This window comes from Martes martes (assembly GCF_963455335.1).
Source record: "Martes martes genome assembly, chromosome: 8".
NCBI classification, from domain to species: domain Eukaryota; kingdom Metazoa; phylum Chordata; class Mammalia; order Carnivora; family Mustelidae; genus Martes; species Martes martes.
The window spans coordinates 21,318,830-21,343,106 of NC_137895.1; the positions used below are offsets into that span (position 1 = coordinate 21,318,830).

The window sequence follows — 24,277 nt, forward strand, 5'->3', positions numbered from 1 at the left end:
ATTTAATGTGAAGTTAAAAATATAATAAAGTTTGCATTGGAAATTAACAAATTATTTGAAGTAGTTTTAGGAGTTTGAAGTGATGTTCATGTGGCATAAATTGTTTGGAAAGGGCTTTATTCAGTGTATTTCAATATGTTTAATTATTTTTTTTCAGGTCTCTACAGCAGAACAATGTCGTTCTTCCCCCAAGAGTATGATTTCTTGCAATAAGAAATCCCTGTATCTTCCACAAGAAATGTCAGCTGTCTATATAGAATTCACAGAATATTACTATCCAGATGGAAAGGATTTTCCAAGTAAGAGAGTTTCTTGCTTTTTTATTACTTGTCCATTACTTAGGAAGTTGTTTTTTTCTTCCTAAGGTTTTGAGTTTTATTTTTATTTTTTTTTAAGATTTTATTTATTTATTTGACAGACAGAGATTACAAGTAGTCAGAGAGGCAGGCAGGGAGAGAGGAGGAAGCAGGCTCCCCGCTGAGCAGAGAGCCCGATGCGGGGCTCGATCCCAGGACCCCGAGACCATGACCTGAGCCGAAGGCAGTGGCTTTAATCCACTGAGCCACCCAGGCGCCCCAGGTTTTGAGGTTTATAAGCGTGAAAAAAGAAACGAAAGTCAGTTGTTCTTTACTTGTCTTTGTACTTAGTATATAACTGTAGTATAGCATTTTTTTTAAAGGTTTTATTAGAGTGGGTGAGAGAGTGAAAAAGAGAGAACACAACTGGCACAGCAGCCTCCCTGCTGAAAAGGGAGCCCCACATGGGGCTTGATCCCAGGACCCTGAGATCATGACCTAAGCGGAAGGTAGAGGCTTAATAGACTGAGGCATTTAGGCGCCTGTATAGTATAGCATTTTTTACATATTCTGTTTATTCATATTTGTTCTCTTACTAGCTTACAGCATCCTTTTTTAAAAAATCTTTTTAAACAATATTTTATTTATTTGAGAGAGTGAAAGAGCGTGAAGGATCTCATGAGCAGGGGGATGGGGCAGAGGGAAAGGAGAAGTTAACTCCCCACTGAGAAAGGAGCCTGAGGCGAGACAGGGTTTGAAGGACCAGAAGATCATGACCTAAGCTGAACGCAGACACTTAATCAACTGAGCCACCCAGTCCACGAGGTGATAGCATCCTTAATGTTGGGAATCATGTAGAAGTCATACTTCAATTTATTCCAGAGGTTTGACTCATTTCTTTACTTAATAGCTGTTAAATGAAAGAATTTAGCAAAGTTAGGTTATTTGCAGAATAAGGTCATTTTTTCCCCTTTAGTAAAAATCCTATTTATATTTCAGTTATATAAAACTCTGTATTTCTTCTGCCCACCCCCACCCCCAAGATTGTATTTATCTGAGAGAGAAAGGAAAAGAGGGAGAGAGAGAGATCACAAACAACCGGGGAGAAGCAGACTCCCCACTGAGCAGGGAGCTGCATGGGGACTTGATCCTACTGGGATCACAATCTGAGCTGAAGACAGATGCTTAACTGACTGAGCCACCCAGGCACTCGAAACTCTATATTTCATTGAAAAATTAACAATGGAGTTATTCTTTTCGCTATAGAGAAATTTTTTTGCTTTTTTTTGGGCACAGCTATATACTTTGGATAACCTTTGGCCCTTGTCTTTAGTTAGAAACATTAAGTTATGTGAATTTTTATTTGTAAGCCATTTGGGGGTCCTAAAGTTAAAATAATGATATGTTTATATTCTTTGAATGGCAAATTTCTACACTATTGTCTCAGATCTTCCAGGAATTCTGCAAACTAAAATTTGCCTTTGTTTATGTGATACTTTTTGTTTAACTGTATAACCATTAGACCTTGTTTGTGCCAAAGTTTTGGGATCTAATTTTTACCATCTTCATGTTTTTCAGCAGTCTTTTGTGTATTCTCATTTGTTTCTCTTTTCTGCCTTCCTGACTAAAACAAGGAAGTTACAACATTTGCTCAGCACTTCAGTAAGATGGCACAGCTGAAACTCAAGCATGGGTCATAAATCAAAGTTCATTGTGTGTCTTACCCCCATTCCCCAACTATATTACACTGCCTTCCTAGGATATTCACAACCATTTGTCTATAACTGGAAAATCCCATGGTTTTCAGCCCTCCTCACGTCTCACAAATAATTGTTTTCTTTAAGTAGTACATCCCCGAACTAGTAATTCTTCAGAGTTAAGACTAGTTTACAGGATTTCTGATTTCTAATCTAGGCTTATTTATTTCAGTCAGTTTTGCTAACATGTGCCAAAGGAATATAATCTCATTTTATAATACATATATTTTTTCTGATAAAAATATAAAGTTCTTTCTCAGCAATTTAAACCCTAGCCCCATAGATTCTTAGGAGTGGATTTGCTAGGTTATGTTTAACTGTATTAATATAACTGTTCATTATTCAAAAGATTCAAACATACACAAAAATAAGAGTATGTTCAATCCTCATGTACAAAGATCCATTTTCAGTCCTGATATTTCATCTCTTTGTTAAGCTACCCAACTTTAAAAATATATCACTTTTTAGGGACGCCTGGGTGGCTCAGTTGATTAAGCGGCTGCCTTCGGCTCAGGTCATGATCCCGGCGTCCTGGGATCGAGTCCCACATCAGGCTCCTTGCTCCGTGGGGAGCCTGCTTCTCCCTCTGCCACTCTGTCTGCCTGTGCTCGCGCTCTCTCTCTCTCTCTCTCTCTCTGGCAAATAAATAAATAAAATCTTTAAAAATAAATAAATAAAATAAAAATATATCACTTTTTAAATATTGTAAATGTAATATATTTTTTTAATGCCAAAAATAAAAAATTGCTCCCAAGGCTACAATTTAGAGATGACTTCTGCTAAAACATGAGTGTATGAATTTGTTAGGGCTGTCATAACAAAGTACCATAGGTTGGGAGATTTATTTTTTTTTAAGATTTTATTTTATTATTTATTTGACAGAGAGAGAGAGAGAGAGATCAGAAGCAGGCAGAGAAGCAGAGAAAGAAGGGAAACAGGCTCCCTGCTGAGCAGAGAGCCCAATGCGGGGCTCGATCCCAGGACCCTGAGAACATGACCTGAGTCAAAGGCAGAGGCCTAAACCACTGAGCCATCCAGGCACCCCAGCTGGGTGATTTAAACAAAAGAAATGTATTTCCTCATAATTCTTGAGGCTAGAAGTTCTAGATCAACTGTCAGCAAGGTCATTTCTTCAAAGACCTCTTCTTGGCTTATAGATTTCTGTCTTTTCACATGGTCTTTCCTCAGTGTGTTTCCTAATGATGCTAATCATACTGGACTAGGGCCCACCCATGTGAACTCATTTTTACTATGATTGCCTCTTTAAAAGTTCTTTCTCCAAATATAGTCATATTCTGAGATACGCTGAGTTAGAACTTTATTAGCATATCAATTTTGAGGGGACACAGTTCAGACCGTAACAATAAGTATCGTGTTCCTAGTCCTGTTCTTAATATATGTGTTTCTTTTATATATTTTATTTTTATCCTTTCCTTTCCCCTTGATGATATGAGCATATTCCAGGTTTCTACGGGTTTATTTTACATACTTCTAATAACTGTATAATAGCCTATTTCACTAGTCCCCTGTTAGATACCGTGTGGATTTTTCTACTGCTTAGTACACCAGATTTCTTTCTCTGTCCCAGATCTGCAGAGCCCGGGTTCTTCTTTCCTTTTTTACTATAGCCTTGGGGACTACATTTACTCTTGAGTCCTCTCTGTAGATGTCATCTTTCAGTCTATACTTGAGAGGTCTTCTTCCTACCTTCTAGAGTGCAATGTGATCTCCTTAGCATCCCGCTGCCTTTCTATTTTCAAATACAATCATCTCCACGTTCCAATTGGCTGTATCTGTTGGACTTGAATTGCAATGTTTCTGCCTCTGTGTCTGTCTTGAATAAAAACCTACAGACTTTTAGTTAGTTTGTGCTTAGCACCATACACAAAATGTATTTGGTGTTCAGTAAATCTTTGTTGAAAGAAGATGAAGGAATGAATGAATAAATGAATGAATGGAATGCCAAAAATGTCCTATTCAGGACATAATTATAATGTTGTCTCTTTACTAATATCCTATACCGTGGGTTTATTTTCCTAAATTATTATTGTCAAAAAGTTCTAGATATGCATGCTGTTTGCTTTACTAAATGTTAAGTAGGTCTGAATGTTTAGAATAAAAGATTTTTTATAAATAAGAAATGCTCTAAAATAAAAAGATACTCTGAAAATAATAATGGTTTTTAGGGTATAAAAAAAGGATTTCAGGAAGTGATGTATACTATAATTGTGAATATTTATGTAATATAAATTAGCACTAATACATTTATCCAACCCCTGAGCATTCTAATATTTGGGGGGGCTATGAAAAAGAGTATATTCATTTTATTATTTACTAGCTACTTGAGTTTTTACTTTGCACCAAGCACTATTCTAGGGTTAGGATTAAGTGAAGAATAAAAGTACATGGCCTCTCAAGGAGATCTGCCTTGTTTACCACTTTCATAAGGTATTAGTCATTGGTTCTCTTATTTTAGAGGGTTTGGATTGTATGCATGTAGTAAAAGTCCTTACAGAACTATCTGATTAAGGACCACAACTTTGATGTGATACTTCATCAAGAGGGTAAGGTTTTTTTGAAGTTTGCTTCTTGGTGACTGTAACATTAGGAAAAGAGATCTAAACAGTACTTCGTATTCATACAGATAGTTTAAGTAATATATTTTCAGTTAATGAAACAGAGAAAAATTTTGTTTTATCTATCTAAAAATGTTTCCTATCATCCACTTGTCACTTTAGTTTTTTTAATAAAATTTAAAAACCTTATCATCTTAATTTAAAAAGAACAAATGTTGTTAAAAATGTTTTCTCTCAGGGAAGATTTAGACCACCTGTTCAGTAAAAATTTAAAAAAATTTTTTTTCTCCACAGTTCCATCTGCCAACCTTTATAGCCAACTGAATGCACTACAGTTTACTGTGGATGAAAGAAGTATTCTGTGGTTAAATCAATTTCTGTTGGATTTAAAACAGAGTCTTAATCAATTTATGGCTGTATACAAGTTGAATGACAGTTCAAAATCTGATGAGCATGTTGATATTCGAGTTGATGGCTTAATGCTAAAGGTACCATACAAACAAGTGGCTGTAACAACAAAACCATTTTTCTTTTCTTTTTTTGTTAAAGATTTATTTATTTACTTGAGAGAGAGGTGAGGGCAGTGGCAGAGAGAGTCTCAAGCTGACTTTGCACTGGGTACAGAGCCCAGTGTGGGGCTTGAGCTCACAGCCCTGAGGTTAGGACCTGAATCGAAATGAAGAGTTGGATGCTTAACGGACTGTGCCACCCAGGCACCCCACAAAACTATTTTCAGAGAAGTTAATAGCTTTAGAATTTCCAGGATTTAAGATGGGTGCTCAAATATAAATCGACTTTATTGTAATCTTAATTTTGATTTTGAAATTTCAGTTTTAATTTTGATTTTCATTTTAAAAAGCTTTAAGAGACTGTTTTCCCCCTTCTTTCTCTACCTTCTTTTATTTTGTTTTGTCACTGCTCATCCATTTGGAGGTAAGCAGAAATAAAATTTAAATCAGTGATTTTTTTTTCCCCTACTTTTTATCAGACTGGATAAAATTTTCCTTTCAAAAGTGGTAATTAATATAATGAAACTAGTAAGTTAAATCTGTGTTTAATTTTTTCACAGTTACTCTGTTACTGATATCCAAAGATAATAGAAAGTTGCTTTGTATTACAGCCAAGCAGTTGATAATCTGATTCCCATGGATATATCAATTCCACAGGAGGGAAGTTTTTTTTTAATAAAACAGCTAGTATAGTGTAGTAAATAGGATAAGACTTGGACATGGATGAAAAATTTCAGTTTCTAGTTGTCTTGCTTGTACTCTATATTCCTATACCTTTAATTTCTTCTCTTAAAGGTATATTTCTATACCTTTAATTTTCTTCTTAAAATGAGGTTATGAATAAAACTCACACATCACAGAAATGTTTTAAAGATCTTTTTAAAGATCTTACTGTATTCAATATAAAAAAACACATTTTTTTAACATTTATAGTTATACTCTAAGACAGTTATGTAATGATCTTTACACTTTCTCAGTTTGCACAGTTTTAAAACCAGTCCCTTTGAACTCTTTGACGTGAATATTTTGAGGACTGAGGTTAATTATTTCTGAAAAATTATTTTAGCAAATAGTTTGGCCTATCCTTTTAAGTTTATTTTCTTAATAGTTTTATCCCAAAAAAAGTCATTCTAATGACATCTATCCAGTCATTCTCTTTACCCATCCAGTCACCCTCCAAATCTCTTGGATTTAAAATAGCCTAAGAAAAAGCTCCTTTTTTCAAACTTAGCACTTATATACTTAGGGTTTAGTAAGCTTTTAGTAATACTTATTTAATTTAGTTTCATTTTTTTGTTTTAACAACAAAAAATTTTGTTTGGTTTTGTGATATGTTGTATGCAAATATGCATGTGTGTTATGTTCACTATTCATTATTTATGGGTTTTTTTAAGTTGTTTTTTTTCTTAGTGGTTAATCAGTTAAGTCCCTTTTACTTGCTTTAATAAAAATACTTGGTGGGAGAGAGTTAATATTTTATGTCTGGAGGAAAGTAGTATTTTGAGGGGAAACACCCAAAAGAAGTCCTGAGCTAAATTATGTTTGTGATTATTTTATCTTCAAGACATATATATGGATTTGTAAGTTAGATTAATGTTTTTTCTCTTATAGTTTGTCATTCCTTCTGAAATGAAATCTGAATGTCATCAAGATCAACCACATGCAGTTTCTATTCAGAGTTCTGAAATGATTGCCACAAATACAAGGCATTGTCCAAATTGCCGACATTCTGATCTAGAAGCTTTGTTTCAAGACTTTAAAGATTGTGATTTTTTCAGTAAAGCAAATACCAGCTTCCCCAAATCTGATGACAATTTTAATCTTTTGCACCCAATCTTCCAGAGACATGCCCATGAACAAGATACTAAAATGCATGAAGTTTATAAAGGAAATATTACTCCCAAGTTGAATAAACACACTCTTAAAACTTCTGCTGCCACAGATGTTTGGGCTGTGTACTTTTCTCAGTTTTGGATTGATTATGAAGGGACAAAGAGTGGAAAAGGGCGACCAATAAATTTTGTAGACTCTTTCCCTCTTTCCATCTGGATTTGCCAACCAACAAGGTATGCAGTGTCACAAAAAGAGCTACAGTCATGTAATCAGGTATCTCTAAATACATCACAAAGTGAATCTAGCGATCTGACTGGCCGACTAAAGCGGAAAAAGCTCTTGAAAGAGTATTACAGTACAGAATCTGATCCCTTGACAAATGGTAGTCAGAAACCTTCTGATACATTTTTAAGATTTACCTCTTCATCGTCAGATGCAGATGTTCACGTCCTGGTTCACATTCATAGACATGTCAGTATGCAGATCAATCACTACCAGTATCTGCTCTTGCTTTTTCTCCATGAGTCCCTTATTCTGCTTTTGGAGAACTTAAGGAAAGATGTAGAAGCTGTGACGGGCACTCCTGCTAGTCAGGCATCCATTTGTATTGGAATTTTACTTAAAAGTGCAGAAGTGGCTCTTTTGCTACATCCAGTGGATCAAGGAAATACTCTCAAGTCTCCTGTTGCTGAAAGTGTGAGCCCAACGGTTCCTGACTATTTGCCTACAGAAAATGGAGAACTTTTGTCTTCAAAAAGGAAACAAGTTAGTAGTGGTGTAAATCAAATTAGAAGTGTAACTGTTAATCACATGTCGGACAACAGATCTATGAGTGTTGACCTGAGCCATGTGCCTTTGAAGGATCCTTTGCTTTTTAAATCAGCTAGTGATACAAATCTGCAAAAAGGTATTTCTTTTCCGGATTGTTTATCAGATAAAAATTTAGGGAAGATAAGTGAAGATGAAAGTAGTGGAATTATCTGTAAAAGTGGATCAGGAGAAATTGGATCAGAAACAAGTGACAGAAAGGATTCTTCTTACACAGGTTCAAATGGTGTCTTAAGCCACAGAGAAGATTCAAATTTGCTCTCTTTTGATAATGATGGTAATCAAAACATACTTTCAAACAGTTTAAGTAGTGGAGGACATGAAACCATAGAGTCAGTCTTTAAAGCAGAAGATTTGCTTCCAGAAACAGCTTCACTCTGTGAGAACCTAGAAATCAGTCAAGAAGAAGCACCCACCGTTAGAATGTTTACATCTCAGTCATCTTTAAGGTAACAGCATACTATTGGAATTTGGGGGGGTTTGGTTTTCTATGCATATGTGTGTGGTGGGAGGCACATTTTGTTTTTGGACAGAAAACCTCATGATAAATAAGGCATTGCTAGAGTTAACACCTAAAAAATAGGTTTTATGTGATGTTTTTCTAATAATTTTGTTAACAGTGGAAAGCCTAAGGACCGTATCCCACCCAGCATGGCTCCACTCTGTGTTTCTTATAAGAACATGAAGAGAAGCTCCTCACAGACTTCATTAGATACCATTTCACTTGACAGTATGATATTGGAAGAACAGTTGTTGGAAAGTGATGGAAGTGATACTCATATATTTTTGGAAAAAGGTAAAGCAATACAAGTTTAAGGATTCATAATAAATATACAAATCTTAGAAGTGATGTATAAGTATTTTTAGTTCTATCCAATAAGAAGTTATAGCCCCCCCAAAACTTATTTTATTTACACACATACATACCTATATACTACAAAGAGGATTATACCTAACTTTCTAATGGTTGTTCTGTTGCTTCTTTTTTATGGCCACATCCAGTAGTTATTTGTATATAGTCATTTAGAGCATAAAGCAAACCATGTGAATGCTATTGGCCTCTTGTCATAGAGATTCCTTTATGTGAAATTTTGGTCAGATGGGCTTAATTTGCTTGATGAATTCTCAATTATGTTGGTCCTGTGACTGGAATTTTTCTGGACTGAATCTGCTCATCTCCATAACAAGTATTCTGTCACGATTATGAATGATGGAACAACATGATTCCCCCATTTTACTCAGAGGCAACTAATGCCCCAGTAAAGACCACTAGGAATGACTGAGAAAGTATTAAATGCATTCCCATCACTAAGACACTGGGGCCTTTGTGAACAGGAATGAAAGGATGAGCCACAGCTAGAGATTAATTGCTAGATACTGAAGTAGAAGAGACCATAGGTAAATACAAATTACTTTGTGAATGAAGGATAGTAAGCCCGTTATTGATGATGTTGAAAACAGCTTAGGGTAAGGAAAGACTCATAGGTTCACAAACTGAAACTTACAGAAATTAGTATACGGTCAGGAAGAAATAAGGGCAGTTTTGAAATCAGCTAGATGGACCCAAGAGCCTAAGCTTTTAACCAACCAGTATGTTATACTAGATCCCCAGACTTTGGAAATGATTACCATATGTGTAGAAGAGGTACTGACATGGGTCACAGAACTCTATTCTAGAGTCACAGGTGGCTCTGTTGCCTAGTTCCCCAGTCCCCTTTATGGTTTAAAATCCTACCTTAGCAGATTTCTGCTTTAGGATCAAAATATACTTTAAAAAGAGTATTCCTGTAGAAAATATCCCTAACTGTTCTCAGAAAGCATCAGTGATTCCCTTATTATTTCTAAAAATTAAATAATAAAAGGGACTACCACTCAATGTAGAAAACTTGGAAAATATATACAGACAACTACAATTTGGAAAATAAAATAACCCAAAGTTCCCGCATTGAAGATACCATCATTTATTCTGTGATTCTGTGTATATTCATATATGTATGTGTTTGGTGTCATGCTATATATATATGATTTTTTAGCCTGTTTTTTATCACTTTTCATCATTTTCTAATACCATTTGAACCCCTTTGAAAATATTTTTTTTTAAAGATTTTATTTATTTGTCAGAGAGAGTGAGCACAGGCAGACAGAGAGGCAGGCAGAGGCAGAGGGAGAAGCAGGCTCCCCGCTGAGCAAGGAGCCCGATGTGGGACTCAATCCCAGGATGCTGGGATCATGACCTGAGCCGAAGGCAGCCGCTCAACCAACTGAGCCACCCAGGCGTCCCGCTTTGAAAATATTTTTAAAGTCTATATTAAATTGACATGAAAATGTACCATGACTTCTTTTTAAAAGATTTTATTTATTTATTTATTGAGCGAGTGCACATGAGCAGTAGGAGGGGCAAAAGGAAAAGGAGAGGCAGAGACAGAGAATCCCAAGCAGGCTCTAGCCCCAGCATGCAGCCCAGCGTGGGGCTCCAGGCAGGCTCGATCTCATGACCCAGAGACCATGACTCCAGCCAAAATGAAGAGTCGGGCATCTAACCACCTGAGCTACTGTGGTACCCCTCTGCCATGAGCTTTTAATAATTTCCCTGATCGCTGATGATTTTCTTTATGTCAGAGGAATTGATTTACATTAGGAAAAGACTCTTGTTTTTTTTGTGTTCTTTTGTTTTAATTTTATAAGAAATATATGAGGGCGCCTGGGTGGCTCAGTGGGTTAAAGCCTCTGCCTTCGGCTCAGGTCGTGACGTGATCCCAGGGTCCTGGGATCGAGCCCCGCATCGGGCTCTCCGCTCAGCGGGGAGCCTGCTTCCTCCTCTCTCTCTCTGCCTGCCTCTCTGCCTACTTGTGATCTCTCTCTCTCTCTCTCTGTCAAATAGAATAAAATCTTGAAAGAAAAAAAAAAGAAATATATGAAAAAATATGTGAATACTTTCTCATTATAAAGAAATCAGTTATTATGGAAATATCTGGAACAAAAATTGAAAGTGTCACTTTAATACCACCCTTATTCTGCCCTTGATACTGTTCCCCACTCTAGAAATAACTGTCATCAACTTTTTGTATATATATTAACAGACAGTTTTCTATGTGTTTTTGTATACATATTTGTATGTTTATATATGTACACACAACACGTATGTGTGTAGATATGCATGTGTATACGTTTTAATATATATACATATTTATGAACAAACATGTAGTGGGACTGCCTTCCTACCACAGGCTCCTAACTATCTTCCCATTTCTGTTCTTGTCAATTTATAATTCATTCTTTGTTCTATAGGCACAAACTCTTTTTTTTTTTTAATGATTTTATTTATTTATTTGACAGACAGATCACAAGTAGGCAGACAGAGAGAGAAGGGAGGAAGCAGGCTCCCTGCTGAGCAGAAAGCCCGATGCGGGCTCGATCCCAGGACGCTGGGATCATGACCTGAGCCGAAGGCAGAGGCTTTAACCCACTGAGCCACCCAGGTGCCCCTATAGGCACAAACTCTTAAGAATGTAATTATCAGGTGCCTGACTAATGCAGTCTACACCATGTGACTGTGGATCTCAGGGTCATGAGTTCACGCCCCACGTTGGGTGTAGAGCTTACTTCAGACAAACAAACAAACAAAAATGTAAATACTATCACATTCATCCCCATTTTAATTCTGATAACTTCTCACTGCTATAAGGCATTAAGTTTAAAAACCTTAACATTACTGACAGTGCTCTGTGTGATGTGGCCCCAGCTTAACTGGTTCTGCTGTTCACCTGTGTGTTTGTTACACTTCAGGTGTACTGTAGTACACTTTATTCCTTTAAATTGATTCTTCACAGTTTCTTCACTGTGAAAAACTTTTTTCTACCTCAAGGTCTTTGTACCTGTGCCTAGAATGCTCTTTTTCACTTTAGTTTATATAGTGTTTCATCAGGGAAGCCTTCTTACCCTCTAAGAGCCCTCTGTGAAATGGGAATTGTATTTATATATATTTTCCCTGGCTTTATTTATTTTTAATCTTTTTTTTTTAAAGATATTATTTATTTATTTATCAGAGAGAGAAGGGGAGAGAGAGCGAGCGAGCACAGGCAGACAGAGTGGCAGGCAGAGGCAGAGGGAGAAGCAGGCTCCCTGCCGAGCAAGGAGCCCAATGTAGGACTCGATCCCAGGACGCAGGGATCATGACCTGAGCGGAAGGCAGCCGCTTAACCAACTGAGCCACCAGGCGTTCCTTTTCCCGGCTTTAAACATTGTTTTCTTTCACTAGATGATTTATTGAGCACCAACTGTGTTTCCAGGCACTGAGTTAGAAGCTGAATGTGTAGTCATGCATGCAGTTGACCCTTGAACAACATGTGTTTGAACTGCGCAGATCCACTTATATGTGGATTTTTTTTTCAATAAATTCAGCACAGTTCTGTAAATGTATTTTCCTTGTGATTTTTTAAATAATGTTTCTTTTCTCTACCTTTTTTAATTGTAAGAATACAGTATATAATATATATAACATGTGAAATAGGTTAATTGGCTGTTTATAATTTATAATAAATTTATAATTAAGATTCCAGTCAATAGTAGGCTATTAGTAATTAAGTTTTGGAGAGTCAGAAGTTATATGTGGATTTTTGACTGCATGGGAGGTCAGCACCCCTAGCCTTCACACTGTTCAAGGGTTAACTATATAATAATTTAAAAACTGAGGCTGTGTCATGACTTGCACTTTTCTTTTTTTTTTTTTAAATTTTATTTATTTATTTATTTTAATAATTTTTTAAATTTTTTATAAACATATAATGTATTATTAGCCCCAGGGGTACAGGTCTATAAATCGCCAGGTTTACACACTTTACAGCACATACCCTCCCCAATGTCCATAACCCTACCACCCTCTCCCTACCCCCCCGCCCCAACCACCCTCAGTTTGTTTTGTGACATTAAGAGTCTCTTATGGTTTGTCTCCCTCCTGATCCCATCTTGTTTCATTTATTCTTTTCCTAATCCCAAACCCCCCACGTTGCATCTCCACTTCCTCATATCAGGGGGATCATATGATAGTTGTCTTTCTCTGATTGGCTTATTTCGCTAAGACTTGCACTTTTCTAATGCACTTTTTGTAGTAATTCATTTTTATGGTATTTTTTTTTAAGTATTGGTCTGTGATGGGCACAGAATTTTTTTAAGATTGTCTTTGACCACAGAGTTTGAAAAATAATGAGATACAGCACACTGAGAAATTAAGGCAGGTAGGTAAGAATGGAGGATGATCATATTGGTAGTAGTGGCATTAACTTCATGTAGATGATAATTAGAAGTTATTGTAGGCTACTGAAAGGGGAAATGAAGTGGTTAAACTGGGACTGTTCAAAGTAGGATGGCCTACGGAGGCGAAAGCTGGCTGATTAGGAATCTGCTACTCTAGCATTCTGCCAGCAATGAGGAAGTGGTGGTCAGCATTTTAGATTTCTTTCATACTAAGTCTAGGGCTTTAGTTACCTCTAACATTTTATTGTGGGCGTTATTTCTTAATATTTGCTAGCTAATCAGAGTTTAATTTTTCTTTGCCTGTCATCTTTTTTTTTTTTAAGGTTTTATTTATCTGTTTGCCAGAGAGTGAGTGAACGCAAGCAGGGAGGAGTTAGGAGCCCAACGGACAGAGAGAGAGGGAGAAGCAGGTTCCCCGCTGGGCAGAGAGCCTGATGAGGGGCTCAATCCCAGGATCCTGGGAACAGAACCTGAGCCGTAGGCAGAGGCTTAGCCCACTGAGCCACCCAGGTGCCCCGCCTATTATCTTTTAAGCCTTTGCTTGAGAAAGTTGAAGGGATGCCCCATATTGATTAAATAAATGTAACATCATTGGATCATGTGTAAAACTGATTTTAATTTGTTAGTTTATTTCTTTATTACTTTAGGTATTAAGAAGAACATGACTACAAATTACCAGAGCCTTGCAGAGAGTACAAATGCTAGTGCAAATCTACAGAATTTTGGTGAAACCTCTCCAGATGCCATCAGTACAAATTCAGAGGGTGCTCAAGAAAATCAAGACCTGGTAATCATTTCAGAGAGATTTTGTGAAGAGAAATGCCAGCCACAAGGCTGATTTACCTTTATTTTATATTTAATATGGGCACATTTTAAGACATTAATATATAAAGTGAATTGCCATAGTAGTAGTAATTCACTTTGCTCTTTCCACTCTTGAAACTGCTTCCTTCCTTCTTACTGAATTATTTTTCTCTGAATTTCGCTTCTCTAAATGTGTTTTTCTTGCACTGAGGAGGGAAGTTCTGTCTTTTTCCATCTTTTATTTTTTGACTTTCATTATTGTTCCATTTAAATACATTTTGGAAAACAAGTTTGATGGTTGATAGGAGTCAGTCCTTATGAGGAACTTTCTACGAAAGAAGTATGTTACTGGTTTAAGCCCTTCCCACCTAGTGAAATATTCTTACAGATGACTTAGAAAATATGTTCAGCCTTCAGTGAAAATGATTTCATACAGAAATGTCATATAATTAATCTTTGTGACCTAAAAAATTCTCTTTTGACTGAATAGGAAGAAAGGAAGCTGAAGTTTGTCACTATAATGTATAACCATGTTTTCTTGGTCAAAAGTATATTTTCTGTTATATTAGGTCACAGTTTTGTTTTTAGAGGTTATAGTAGTTTCCTGTGTCATTTCTTAAATTTTGTTTGAATTGCTTGGTATGCTAATATTATTTATGCAATCATTATTAGATGTCAGTTGTGGTGTTTAAAATTACTGGTGTTAATGGGGAAATTGACATCCGAGGGGAAGATATGGAAATCTGTCTTCAAGTGGACCAAGTGACACCAGATCAGTTAGGCAATATCAGTCTTCGGCATTACCTGTGTAATCGTCCAGTAGGTAAGACTTTAATATGATTTAAACTTTTTTTTTTTTTTTATATATATGTTTCCTTAGCAGTTTTATCTTTGGTATAAATAAATTCAAGGAAAATTATATTTGTTTATAAGTAAGAGATTTCTTTTAGATTACTTTATTTTCATAAAGTATTTTGATTGTTATTAGAAATATGTGTTGAAGATGTATTCTCTGACTTCTTTTTGTTTGGTTAAGTGTCATCCTTTTTGGTCTTCTCATTCTTTGATATAATAGGTTTAAGAAAACTGAGCTCTTTTCTATGTGAAAAGAATAAGATAATCCTAGAATGTCAAACTTAGTTCTATGCTGGAATAAATGTCAGTTTTTATATTCCATTATCTTGCTTATAAGCAAACATTTCCTGAATCTAGCATGATACTTGGTGTTTGGAAAAATCATGTATCATGTTCTTATGATCCTTCGTTCCAAGATCAGCACATTCACTTGGACAGAAAGGAATGTGAACAATAAAACATGCAGTGTATGCAGAGAACCATCCCTTTTTCAAAGTTTATATGGAGTTATCACTCATGGTTTTCAGTCATTCAAAGAAACTGATTTATTAGAATAGTTCTCCTAAGCATTTGAAATGACAATGTTCAATTTTTTAAGTCTTTAAAAAGTCACTGAGCTGTAATATTTTTCTTTGCTATATATACAGAATGCTAAATCTGATACATAACATGTTGAAATACATAGTCCTGCATGATATCAAATAACTATGCTATCACCTCACATCTGGGAATTGCAGGTAAATGTGCCATTTGTCTTTAAACCAGCATCATAGAAAAAAATTGTCTCCTGGCTTTTTTCTATGTATAGGCCTTGCAGTTTACAATGTATCTGTTAAAAAATTGCAGGAATTTTGTACTAGAAGTATAAATCCCAATAGCATGCAAAATAGAGGAAGCTAAATATATAACTGGAAAAGTTTCATAGTGGACAAAAGAAATTTCAAAACCTAGACTCTGTTCTATTCCCAATCCAAACACTCTTCAAATTGTGCACTCTTAAAATTATGTCCAGTTGCTCAGTTGTTTTTGCTTATTTTTATGGGTCACTTAGTACCATGTCCTATTAGTTTGTTTCATGTTGTTCCTTACTGAAGAAACCATTTTGAAATGCCTAGTATGTGTGGGTTGTATAGTCAGTGCTAATGCCTTATTTTTCTCAACTGCTTCACTTGGCTGTTACAGATAAACTAAAAACAAAAAGGAAGAAAAGGAAAAGAAAGAAGCAAAGGGAAATGGGATAAAAGGAAAGGGAGAAAAAAATAGTTTAGTTTAAACATTTTAAACAATAAGCCATATGAACAAGGATTGATCTGCGGTTTATGTCTGCTGTCACTCTGACATGACCAGTTAAAATTGCAAAGTTGTTTTTGCTTTTGTTTGTTTTTGTTTTTCTCTAATGTGTGGATTTTGGAGTTCTTTAATAGGAAGACCTTTATATAATAGTTTCATGGCATAAACGGTAGAAGAGAGGAATGAGTTTTGACTAAGATCTCTGCTCCAAGTAAATACTCTTTTTGTTTGAAATTATTTCTGGCTCTCAGGTCCTTAGAGTAAGTGGGTATCTCTCTTTTTCTCTCTCTCTATATACAGATATGTAGATAAGTAGATAAAAGCCAGAACAAAATCACATTTACCAAGTTGTTCCTGATTGCTCTTATTATTAAATAGACAAATTAATTAACTCATGTTTGTCTTGATATAGGAAAGAATACTAACCATTATCAATTTGTGGCTGTTTTACCTTTTATTTTTTAAAAAAATCTTGAGTTCTTAATTGTTCAAAAAATTCTTTAGAATTTTATTTGAACTCGTCTTGTATCTATATTATTTATTTATTTTGAATGTTCATCTCTAGTGCTAACATTGATTAAACATCATTCTGTACCTGAAATAAAGTTATAAAAACAACTCTCCATTATGGGTTGTGTGTGGAGATCTGTCCTTGGTGCATTAATATAAGTATATTTACTTTCTTACATCCCCTCCCCTTCACAAATATGTTTACATTTCTTACATTTGACTTCTCTAAGATTGAAGTATCCACATCCATGCTGAGGAAAAATAAACATCTCCCCATCATGAATTTAATTAGTAGGGTCTTCTTAAGACCATGGAGACTGATAAATTCGATACTTCAGTAACTGAAACAGTTTCACTTTTCCAGAACATTTAGTTTGTTTTTAACTCATGGGGCTCTGTGAATTGTGGAACTGGTCATATTTTTCTCTTTGCTGCTAGAAAGTTCATTTTTGGTTCACCTGTGGCACAGAAAAGTAAATAATGTGTTTAGAGTTATTAATCTTGCTATCCATCCATTTCTCTTTTATCCTTTTCCATTGCTTACTCATTTTTTATATAATTATGCCATAAACGTGTTGCCTCCTGTTCTTTTTGGAGCTAGGTATTATAAAATAGAAAAAATACTTACCATGAGGGTCAGTTCACTTAAGTGGTTGCATTGAAAACTTTTGTTTTTTAAAATCAGATATTCTAAAAAAAATAAAATAAAAAATAAAATCAGATATTCTGTGGGTGCTATATTGAAATTTTAAAATTTGTTTTTGAATTCAGTGTTTATCTCTGTAAGCTACCTCAGATTCTTATTTACATAAATATAAATTCATACATATATGTGTGTATATATATATTTGCTCTATATTTATATATATCCTTTGCTACAATTTCAGTTTTAAAATTGTCTTCTAGTAGAGGCATTTTAATGAGGTCTTGTCTATTTACTGTTCTAATTATTTAAGGCCCTAATTTTAATGAGAAAAGTGCAAACCCTCAGACTTTTGTTACTTTTTTTTTTTATGACTTTTGTTACTTCTTGAGAGATGGCTTAAGAATCACTCTAAATGCCATCATTTTTTCTTTATTACAGTTGTCCATTATCTTATAGATGTATAGATAGGTATATACTAAGATGGATTGTAAGTCTCTTAGGTATGCATCATATCAGATTTATATCATGGCATATGTTTGCATGGTACCGAAGAAATGGAATATATAGACAAGTCAATATTACTTCAGTGGAAGGTCATCTATAAAAATTGAAGTTAGGGTTGTGTATGGTATACTGTATATGTACTGTAAGTATTACTTACATGAAAGGTAAATATTAAAACTTTAAGATATTATTGCTTCAGCATTGTACAATATGACAATAATGTCTTAATGACAAATAATTGAGAGTGACACTTTTGAATAGTGCTATAAGTTATAATTTTTATGTGTTCTTTTTCTGTAGGTTCAGATCATAAATCTATAATTCATTCCAAATCCTCTCCTGAGATTACTCTGAGATTTGAGAGTGGGCCTGGTGCTGTAATACACTCTTTGCTTGCAGAAAAAAATGGATTTCTGCAATGCCATATAGAAAATTTTAGCACTGAGTTTTTTACATCTTCTCTTACTAATATTCAACATTTTTTGGAAGATGAAACTGTTGCAACAGTGATGCCAATGAAGATACAAGTTTCTAACACAAAAATTAATTTAAAAGTATGTTAATAAGTATTTTTATGTTTTCATGTTGTAAATGTTTACTTTGTTTACCTGGACTTTGATTCATGTCCAGGAATATGTCATCTCTATAGTATATACTCTACTAGCATTTATTGAAATGCATTTGTGCATTTGTGGTCTTTGTGGGGGAATGATGAAGAGATCCTTCTTAGAAATTAGAAAAACATAGAAATAGAATAGATAATTTTCACTATCAACTGAAGCATATAAAGATAAATTTCTAACTCATTAAAAATACTGACTGAAGTAACATTTGTTAAGGAAATGATTAATTTTATCATTTACTTCACTAACAATGTGCTGATGTTGTTTCTCCTTTCTATAGGATGACAGTCCTCGTAGTAGTACAATATCCCTTGAACCAGCTCCTGTAACCGTTCACATTGACCATCTTGTGGTGGAGAGAAATGATGATGGCTCTTTTCATATCAGAGGTATATATATGAAAAACATTGTAATTGAATGCCTGCTGAAATTTAAAATTAAATAATTTATAGGCTGATTGTTTACTCATAGTTCCTGTTTATAAATGTATACATATGTGGAGAAATCTTCCCAAAAGAGTGCTGAAATTAGAGTAGATCCCTGAGGCAATAGGGTGAACAATGTAGGCACTTCTTTTTGGGACCCTTTCCTGTGCTTCTACCAAATAGCAGACTTCAGGGAGGTTTTTACATAAACATGGAGGATAGATTTTGCTGCTGCCAGGCCCCACGAAGGGAATGATTGTGTTATATCCTGTTGACAAAATTTGGTATCTCTCACCCCAGCAGCACAACCTCTCCCTCCCACCCAATCACTGCATGTCAACTATGGCACATCAAAAAAAAAAAATCCATATTCAAGAAAATGGGTTAAACATACATCCAACAATACTCAAACATTTGATGATTGTAAACAGGCAGTAATCATGTTTGTTATTGTTGTTGTTGTTTTAAAGATTTTATTTATTCACTTGACAGAGAGACACAGCAAGAGAGGGAACACAAGCGGGGGGAGTGAGAGAGGGAAGCAGGCTCCCCGCCAAGCAGGGAGCCTCATGCAGGGCTCAATCGCAGGACCCCAGGACCACGATCCGAGCCAAAGGCAGACACTTAACGACTGAACCACCCAGGTGCCCCAGTAGTCATGATTGTAAGCAAGAAATATACTCTAGCTAATTGAGTAGAAAAGGAGTTTTATAAAGACTTGGAATGGAATAGAATTAAGAGACCAGAAATAAACTCTTATATTTATAATTAACTGATTTTTGACAGTGGTGCCAAGACAATTCAATGTGGAAAAGAATAGCCTTTTCCACAAATGGTGCTAAAACTACATGATACACATATGATTGAAGCTAGGCCTCTTCCTTATATCATCCACAAAAATGTACTCTTTGTGGATCAGAAATCTTAAGATAAGAGATAAAACTATATAAAACTCTTAAAAGAAACCATAAGAATAAATCTTAATGGCCCTGGCTTAGGAAGCCTTCTCAGATACCACACCAAAAGCACAAATAACAAAAGAAAAGTGTAGATGAATTGGACTTCATCAGAATTTAAAACTTTTATGCTTCAAATGATACTATCAGGAACATGAAAAGACAGCCCACAGGATGGAAGAAATATTTATGTCATATATCTGGTAAGGGCCTGGTGTCCAGACTATATAAAGAACTCTTCTAACGCAAAACTGGAAAAGATAAGGAGATGTTTTGGGGCACTCTGCTTGCTGGTTCTTCTCCTCTTCCTGTGCTGATTAGCTGTGGTGGCTCTGAAGACTCTGAACCCCATGGCCGAGGTGGCCTGAGCCCAGGAGGCCATGGCGGTCAACATCAGTGTGGCCCAGAGGCTGCAGGATGTGCTGAGGACCAACTTGGGGTCTAATGGCACCATGAAGATGCTTGTTTCTGGTGCTGGAGATATTAAGCTTACTAAAGAAAACAGTGTGCTGTATTATGAAATGCAGATTCAACACCCAGCAGCCTCCTCAATAGTCAAAGTAGTAACAGCCCAGGATGACATAACTGGTGATGGTTACACTTCCAGTGTCCTGATCATTGGAGGGGTACTGAAACAGGTGGATCTCCACATTTCTGAAAGTCTTCATCCCAGGATAATAATGGAAGAATATGAAGCTGTAAAGGAAAAGGTACTTTGGTTTTTGTAAAAGTCAAAGTAAGCAAAGAAGTGGACAGGGAAACCCTTAGAGATCTGGCCAGAACATCTCTACATACTAAAGTGCATGCTGAATTTGCTGATGTCTTAACAGAGGCTGAGGTGGACTCCATTTTGGCCTTAAAAAACAAGATGAACCTATTGACCTCTTCGTATTTGAGATCATGGAGGTGAACATAAATCTGAGACTAATACAAGCTTAAACAGAGGTTTTGTTTTGGACCATGGGGTGTGGCATCCTGATACGAAAGAAGTAGAAAATGCATACATCCTCATATGCAATGTGTCATTAGAATATGAAAAAATAAAAGTGAATTCTAGCTTTTATTTTTTTGCAAGCGTGCAGAAGAGAGAAACTTGTAAAAGCTGAAAGAAACTTCATTGAAGATCGAGTTAAAAAAATAATAGAAATGGAAAAGGAAGTCTGCGTGATTCAGATAAAGGATTTTTTGTTATTAATCAAAAGGGAATTGACCCCTTTCCCTTAGAAGCTATTGCCAGAAAAAGCCTAGTAGCTCTGTGTAGACCTAAAAGGAGGAATATGGAAAGGCTGAGTCTCACTTATGGTGGAGTAGCTCTAAATTCTTTAATGACCTAAATCTTGATTGTTTGGGACATGCAGGACTTGTCTATGAGTATACATTGGAGAAGAGAAATATAACAATCTTCAGTCTGTCATACTGTTGGTCAAAGGGCCAAATAAGCACACACTCACTCAAAGCAAAGATGCAATAAGAGATGGTTTGAGGGCTGTTAAAAATGCTATTGATGAAAAAAAAAATGCTATTGATGATGGCTGTGTAGTTCCAGGTACTGGTGCAGTGAAGTAGCAATGACAAACAGAAGCCAGATTAAATATAAGTCCAGTGTAAAGAGCAAGGCCCAACTTGGGAGTTCAAGCATTTGCTGATGCACTGCTCATTATTCCCAAGGTTCTTGCTCAGAACTCTGGTTTTGACCTTCGGGAAATGTTAAAGTTCAGAATCAGGTCGACTTGTGGGTGTGAACTTGAACACAGGTGAGCCAATGGTAGCAGCCGAAGTAGGCATATGGGGTAACTATTTTGTAAAGAGACAGCTTCTTTGCTTCTGCACTGTGATTGCCAGCAACATTCTCCTGACTGATGAGATCATGCGAACTCAAATGTCTTCTCTGAAATGTTGAATTGAAGCTCCCCTTGTCTCAATGAATCATAAAGACCCTACACAGTGATCCTAAGAATATAGCTGTGGAATTTTGTCCAAGCTTCAAGTGATTTTCTTTCTTCCTTTTCTTTTTTAAGATTTTTAAAAATTTATTTGAGAGAGAGTAAAAGCAAGGTGAGGGGCAGAGGGTGAAGCAGACTCCCTGCTGAGCAGGGAGCCCAATGAGAGGCTTGATCCTGGGTCTCCAGGATCATGACCTGAGCTGAAGGCAGCTGCTGAACCAGCTGAGCCACCAGGTGCCCCTCAAATAATTTTCAAAAGTATTTTCTTTTCCCATGTGAAAAAAAGGGAATGCTGACACTCAAATTCTGAAGTTCTGAAATTATAATTAGTTTGTATTTTTTATATTGCACTGCAGTGTACACACATTAAGCAGGCCCTTTTTACCCAGTGAACAGGATGTTTTGCTTAAGCTTCAGTGATAAAAAAAAATACTGTGTTAGGTAAGTATATGTTATCTACATTGTTATTAAATGTTCCTTGATAAACAAATGAACAGAAACTGAAAAAGATAACCCAATTTTAAAATAGGCAAAGATTTGAACAGATAATTCCCTGATGAATATATAAAAATGGCTGGCCAAAAGCACATGAAAAAATGCTTGACATCATTAGCCATTATAGAAATGTAAATCAAAACCACAATGAGATAACACTTCAAACCCACTAAGATGACTAATCAGAAAGATGATAACAAGTGGTGGGAGGATGTGCAGAAATTGGAACCCTCCTACATTGCTGGGCTTGTAAAATGGTGTGGGTGCTTGGGAAATGATTTGGCAGTAACTTAGAAAGTTAAACCATTACTTATGACCCAGCAATTACACTCAAGAGAAGTAAAAACAGAGGTCCACTCAAAAACTTGTACACAAATGTTGATGTTGACAAGGACAGTATTCATAATAAATAGCCCAGAAGTGGAAACAACCTAGGTATCATGCTATGAATGGCGAAGGAAAATGTGATATATCCATATAATGGATTATTTGTTCAGCAATAAAAAGAATAAAGTACTAATACATGTTACAACATGGAAGCTTTGAAAACATTTTGCTAAATGAAGGAAGCCATTCATGAAAGACCACATATTATATGATTCCATTTACATGAAATGCCCAGAGGAGGCAAATCTATAAAGACAGAAAGTAAGTTAGTGGTTGCCTAGGGCTGGTGGGTAGGATGGAAAGGAATGGGGAGAGATTGCTAATAGGTAAGGTGGATTTTGAGGGTGATGAAAATGTTCTGGCCACCTGGGGGGTTCAGTTGGCTGTCTGCCTTTGGCTCAGGTCTTGATCTCAGAATCTTGGGATGTATCCCTGTGTTGGGCTCCCTGCTTAGCGGGAAGTCTGCTCCTTCTGTCCCTCTCCCTGCTTGTTCACTTTCTTTCTCTCTCTCTCAAATAAATAAATAAATCTTTTTAAAGAAAGTTCTAAAATTGATCATGGTGATGGTGTTAACCGTTGGTAAGCATACTAAAAACCTATGGGTCACGCATTCTAAATGGATAAATGGTCCATGTGGATTATTTTTTTATGTGAATTATTTTTTAACAAAGCTCTTAAATATATATTTTAGAGTCATGGGAGATCTGGGGAACCAGGCTCAAGGTTTACCTTCCAGATCCATGCCGCCAAACCACTGTACAGTGTAATCTGGTGTGATGGGAAACACTGCTGCCTGACACTGGACAGTTGATTTTACATTTTGCACTACTGTCACTATTTTTGAGTAAATTCAGCTTTACTGCAGCTGCTGCAGCCAGCAGTTTTTGAGCTTTTTTACTTAGGAACTTGACCTTGCCTCTTCTGTCACTGCTGCTGTCCCCAGAAAAAGTTTTCTTCCTTTCCTTCTTTAGTATCTTAGGGAAAGCTAGGATGAGTACAGTTTGATTGGCAGTAGTTGGGTCACATACATGGAAAGGATCTGGACATTTTGGTAGTATTTTCTAATATTTATTGAAGGAAGCAGATTCTTCAAATACAGCAAGGGATTCTGATGTTGGATGGCTGAAATGACAAAATGCCTACTTCAAAAATCAGTAAGAGACAAAAAATAAATGAGTAATACAGTTGTTGCTAAAGAAAAATGGAGAGTTTTACAGAGACATGATAGGATTTTGAGTTCATAAAATAAGAACAAGCTCTATGGAAAATAACCAGTTAAAGAGAATTGTCTTGTCTTTGAAATAAAAAAGTAATAACTCACCTGAAACCCACCAGCTCTATCTTTAAGAGATAACCAGAGTTGGACCTTTCCCACCATCTATAACACTAGCACTTTCAAATCTGCTTGAATTACTATAATTAATTCCTAAGTGTGTGCCTTCTGCCTCTGTTTCCCTACACTATTGTCCACTCATCAACCAGAGTGCCATTTTAAAAATGTAATTTATATCAAATAACTTCCCAGCTAATGACCCTCCACTGGATTCCTTTTTCAAGCCAATTAAAATTACCAAGGTCCTTCCCGGGGCTTATGAAGTCCGTCATGATGTTGTTGTTTCCTTTTTTGTCCTTATTTCCTGCTATTCTCCCTCTTTGCACCATTCACTCTGGCCTCCTGTCAGAGGCATACTCCTGTCTCGGCATTTTTATTTGCTACTGCTTTTGCTTGGAATTCACTTTCCTCAAATATCCCCATGCCTCGCTTCATTACTTTTGGCAGGTCTCTA

General features: G+C 36.0%; 1 protein-coding gene and 1 pseudogene across 3 annotated transcripts in view; both read left to right on the forward strand.

Moving 5' to 3' along the window:
• BLTP3B (bridge-like lipid transfer protein family member 3B) overlaps positions 1–24,277 on the forward strand; it is a 104,150-nt gene that overhangs the window by 63,385 nt on the left and 16,488 nt on the right. For both annotated transcript variants that reach the window (XM_080811986.1, XM_080811987.1), the window contains 8 exons: positions 158–299; positions 4,924–5,117; positions 6,750–8,248; positions 8,420–8,595; positions 13,700–13,839; positions 14,529–14,679; positions 17,962–18,215; positions 18,565–18,673. In XM_080811986.1, the coding sequence (XP_080668112.1) occupies positions 158–299; positions 4,924–5,117; positions 6,750–8,248; positions 8,420–8,595; positions 13,700–13,839; positions 14,529–14,679; positions 17,962–18,215; positions 18,565–18,673 (2,665 nt within the window). The remainder of the gene's footprint in view (positions 1–157; positions 300–4,923; positions 5,118–6,749; positions 8,249–8,419; positions 8,596–13,699; positions 13,840–14,528; positions 14,680–17,961; positions 18,216–18,564; positions 18,674–24,277) is intronic.
• LOC308347985 (T-complex protein 1 subunit zeta-like) lies at positions 19,820–21,565 on the forward strand (annotated as a pseudogene). Its single transcript has 2 exons — positions 19,820–19,868; positions 19,987–21,565. The product of its transcript is annotated as a T-complex protein 1 subunit zeta-like (transcript).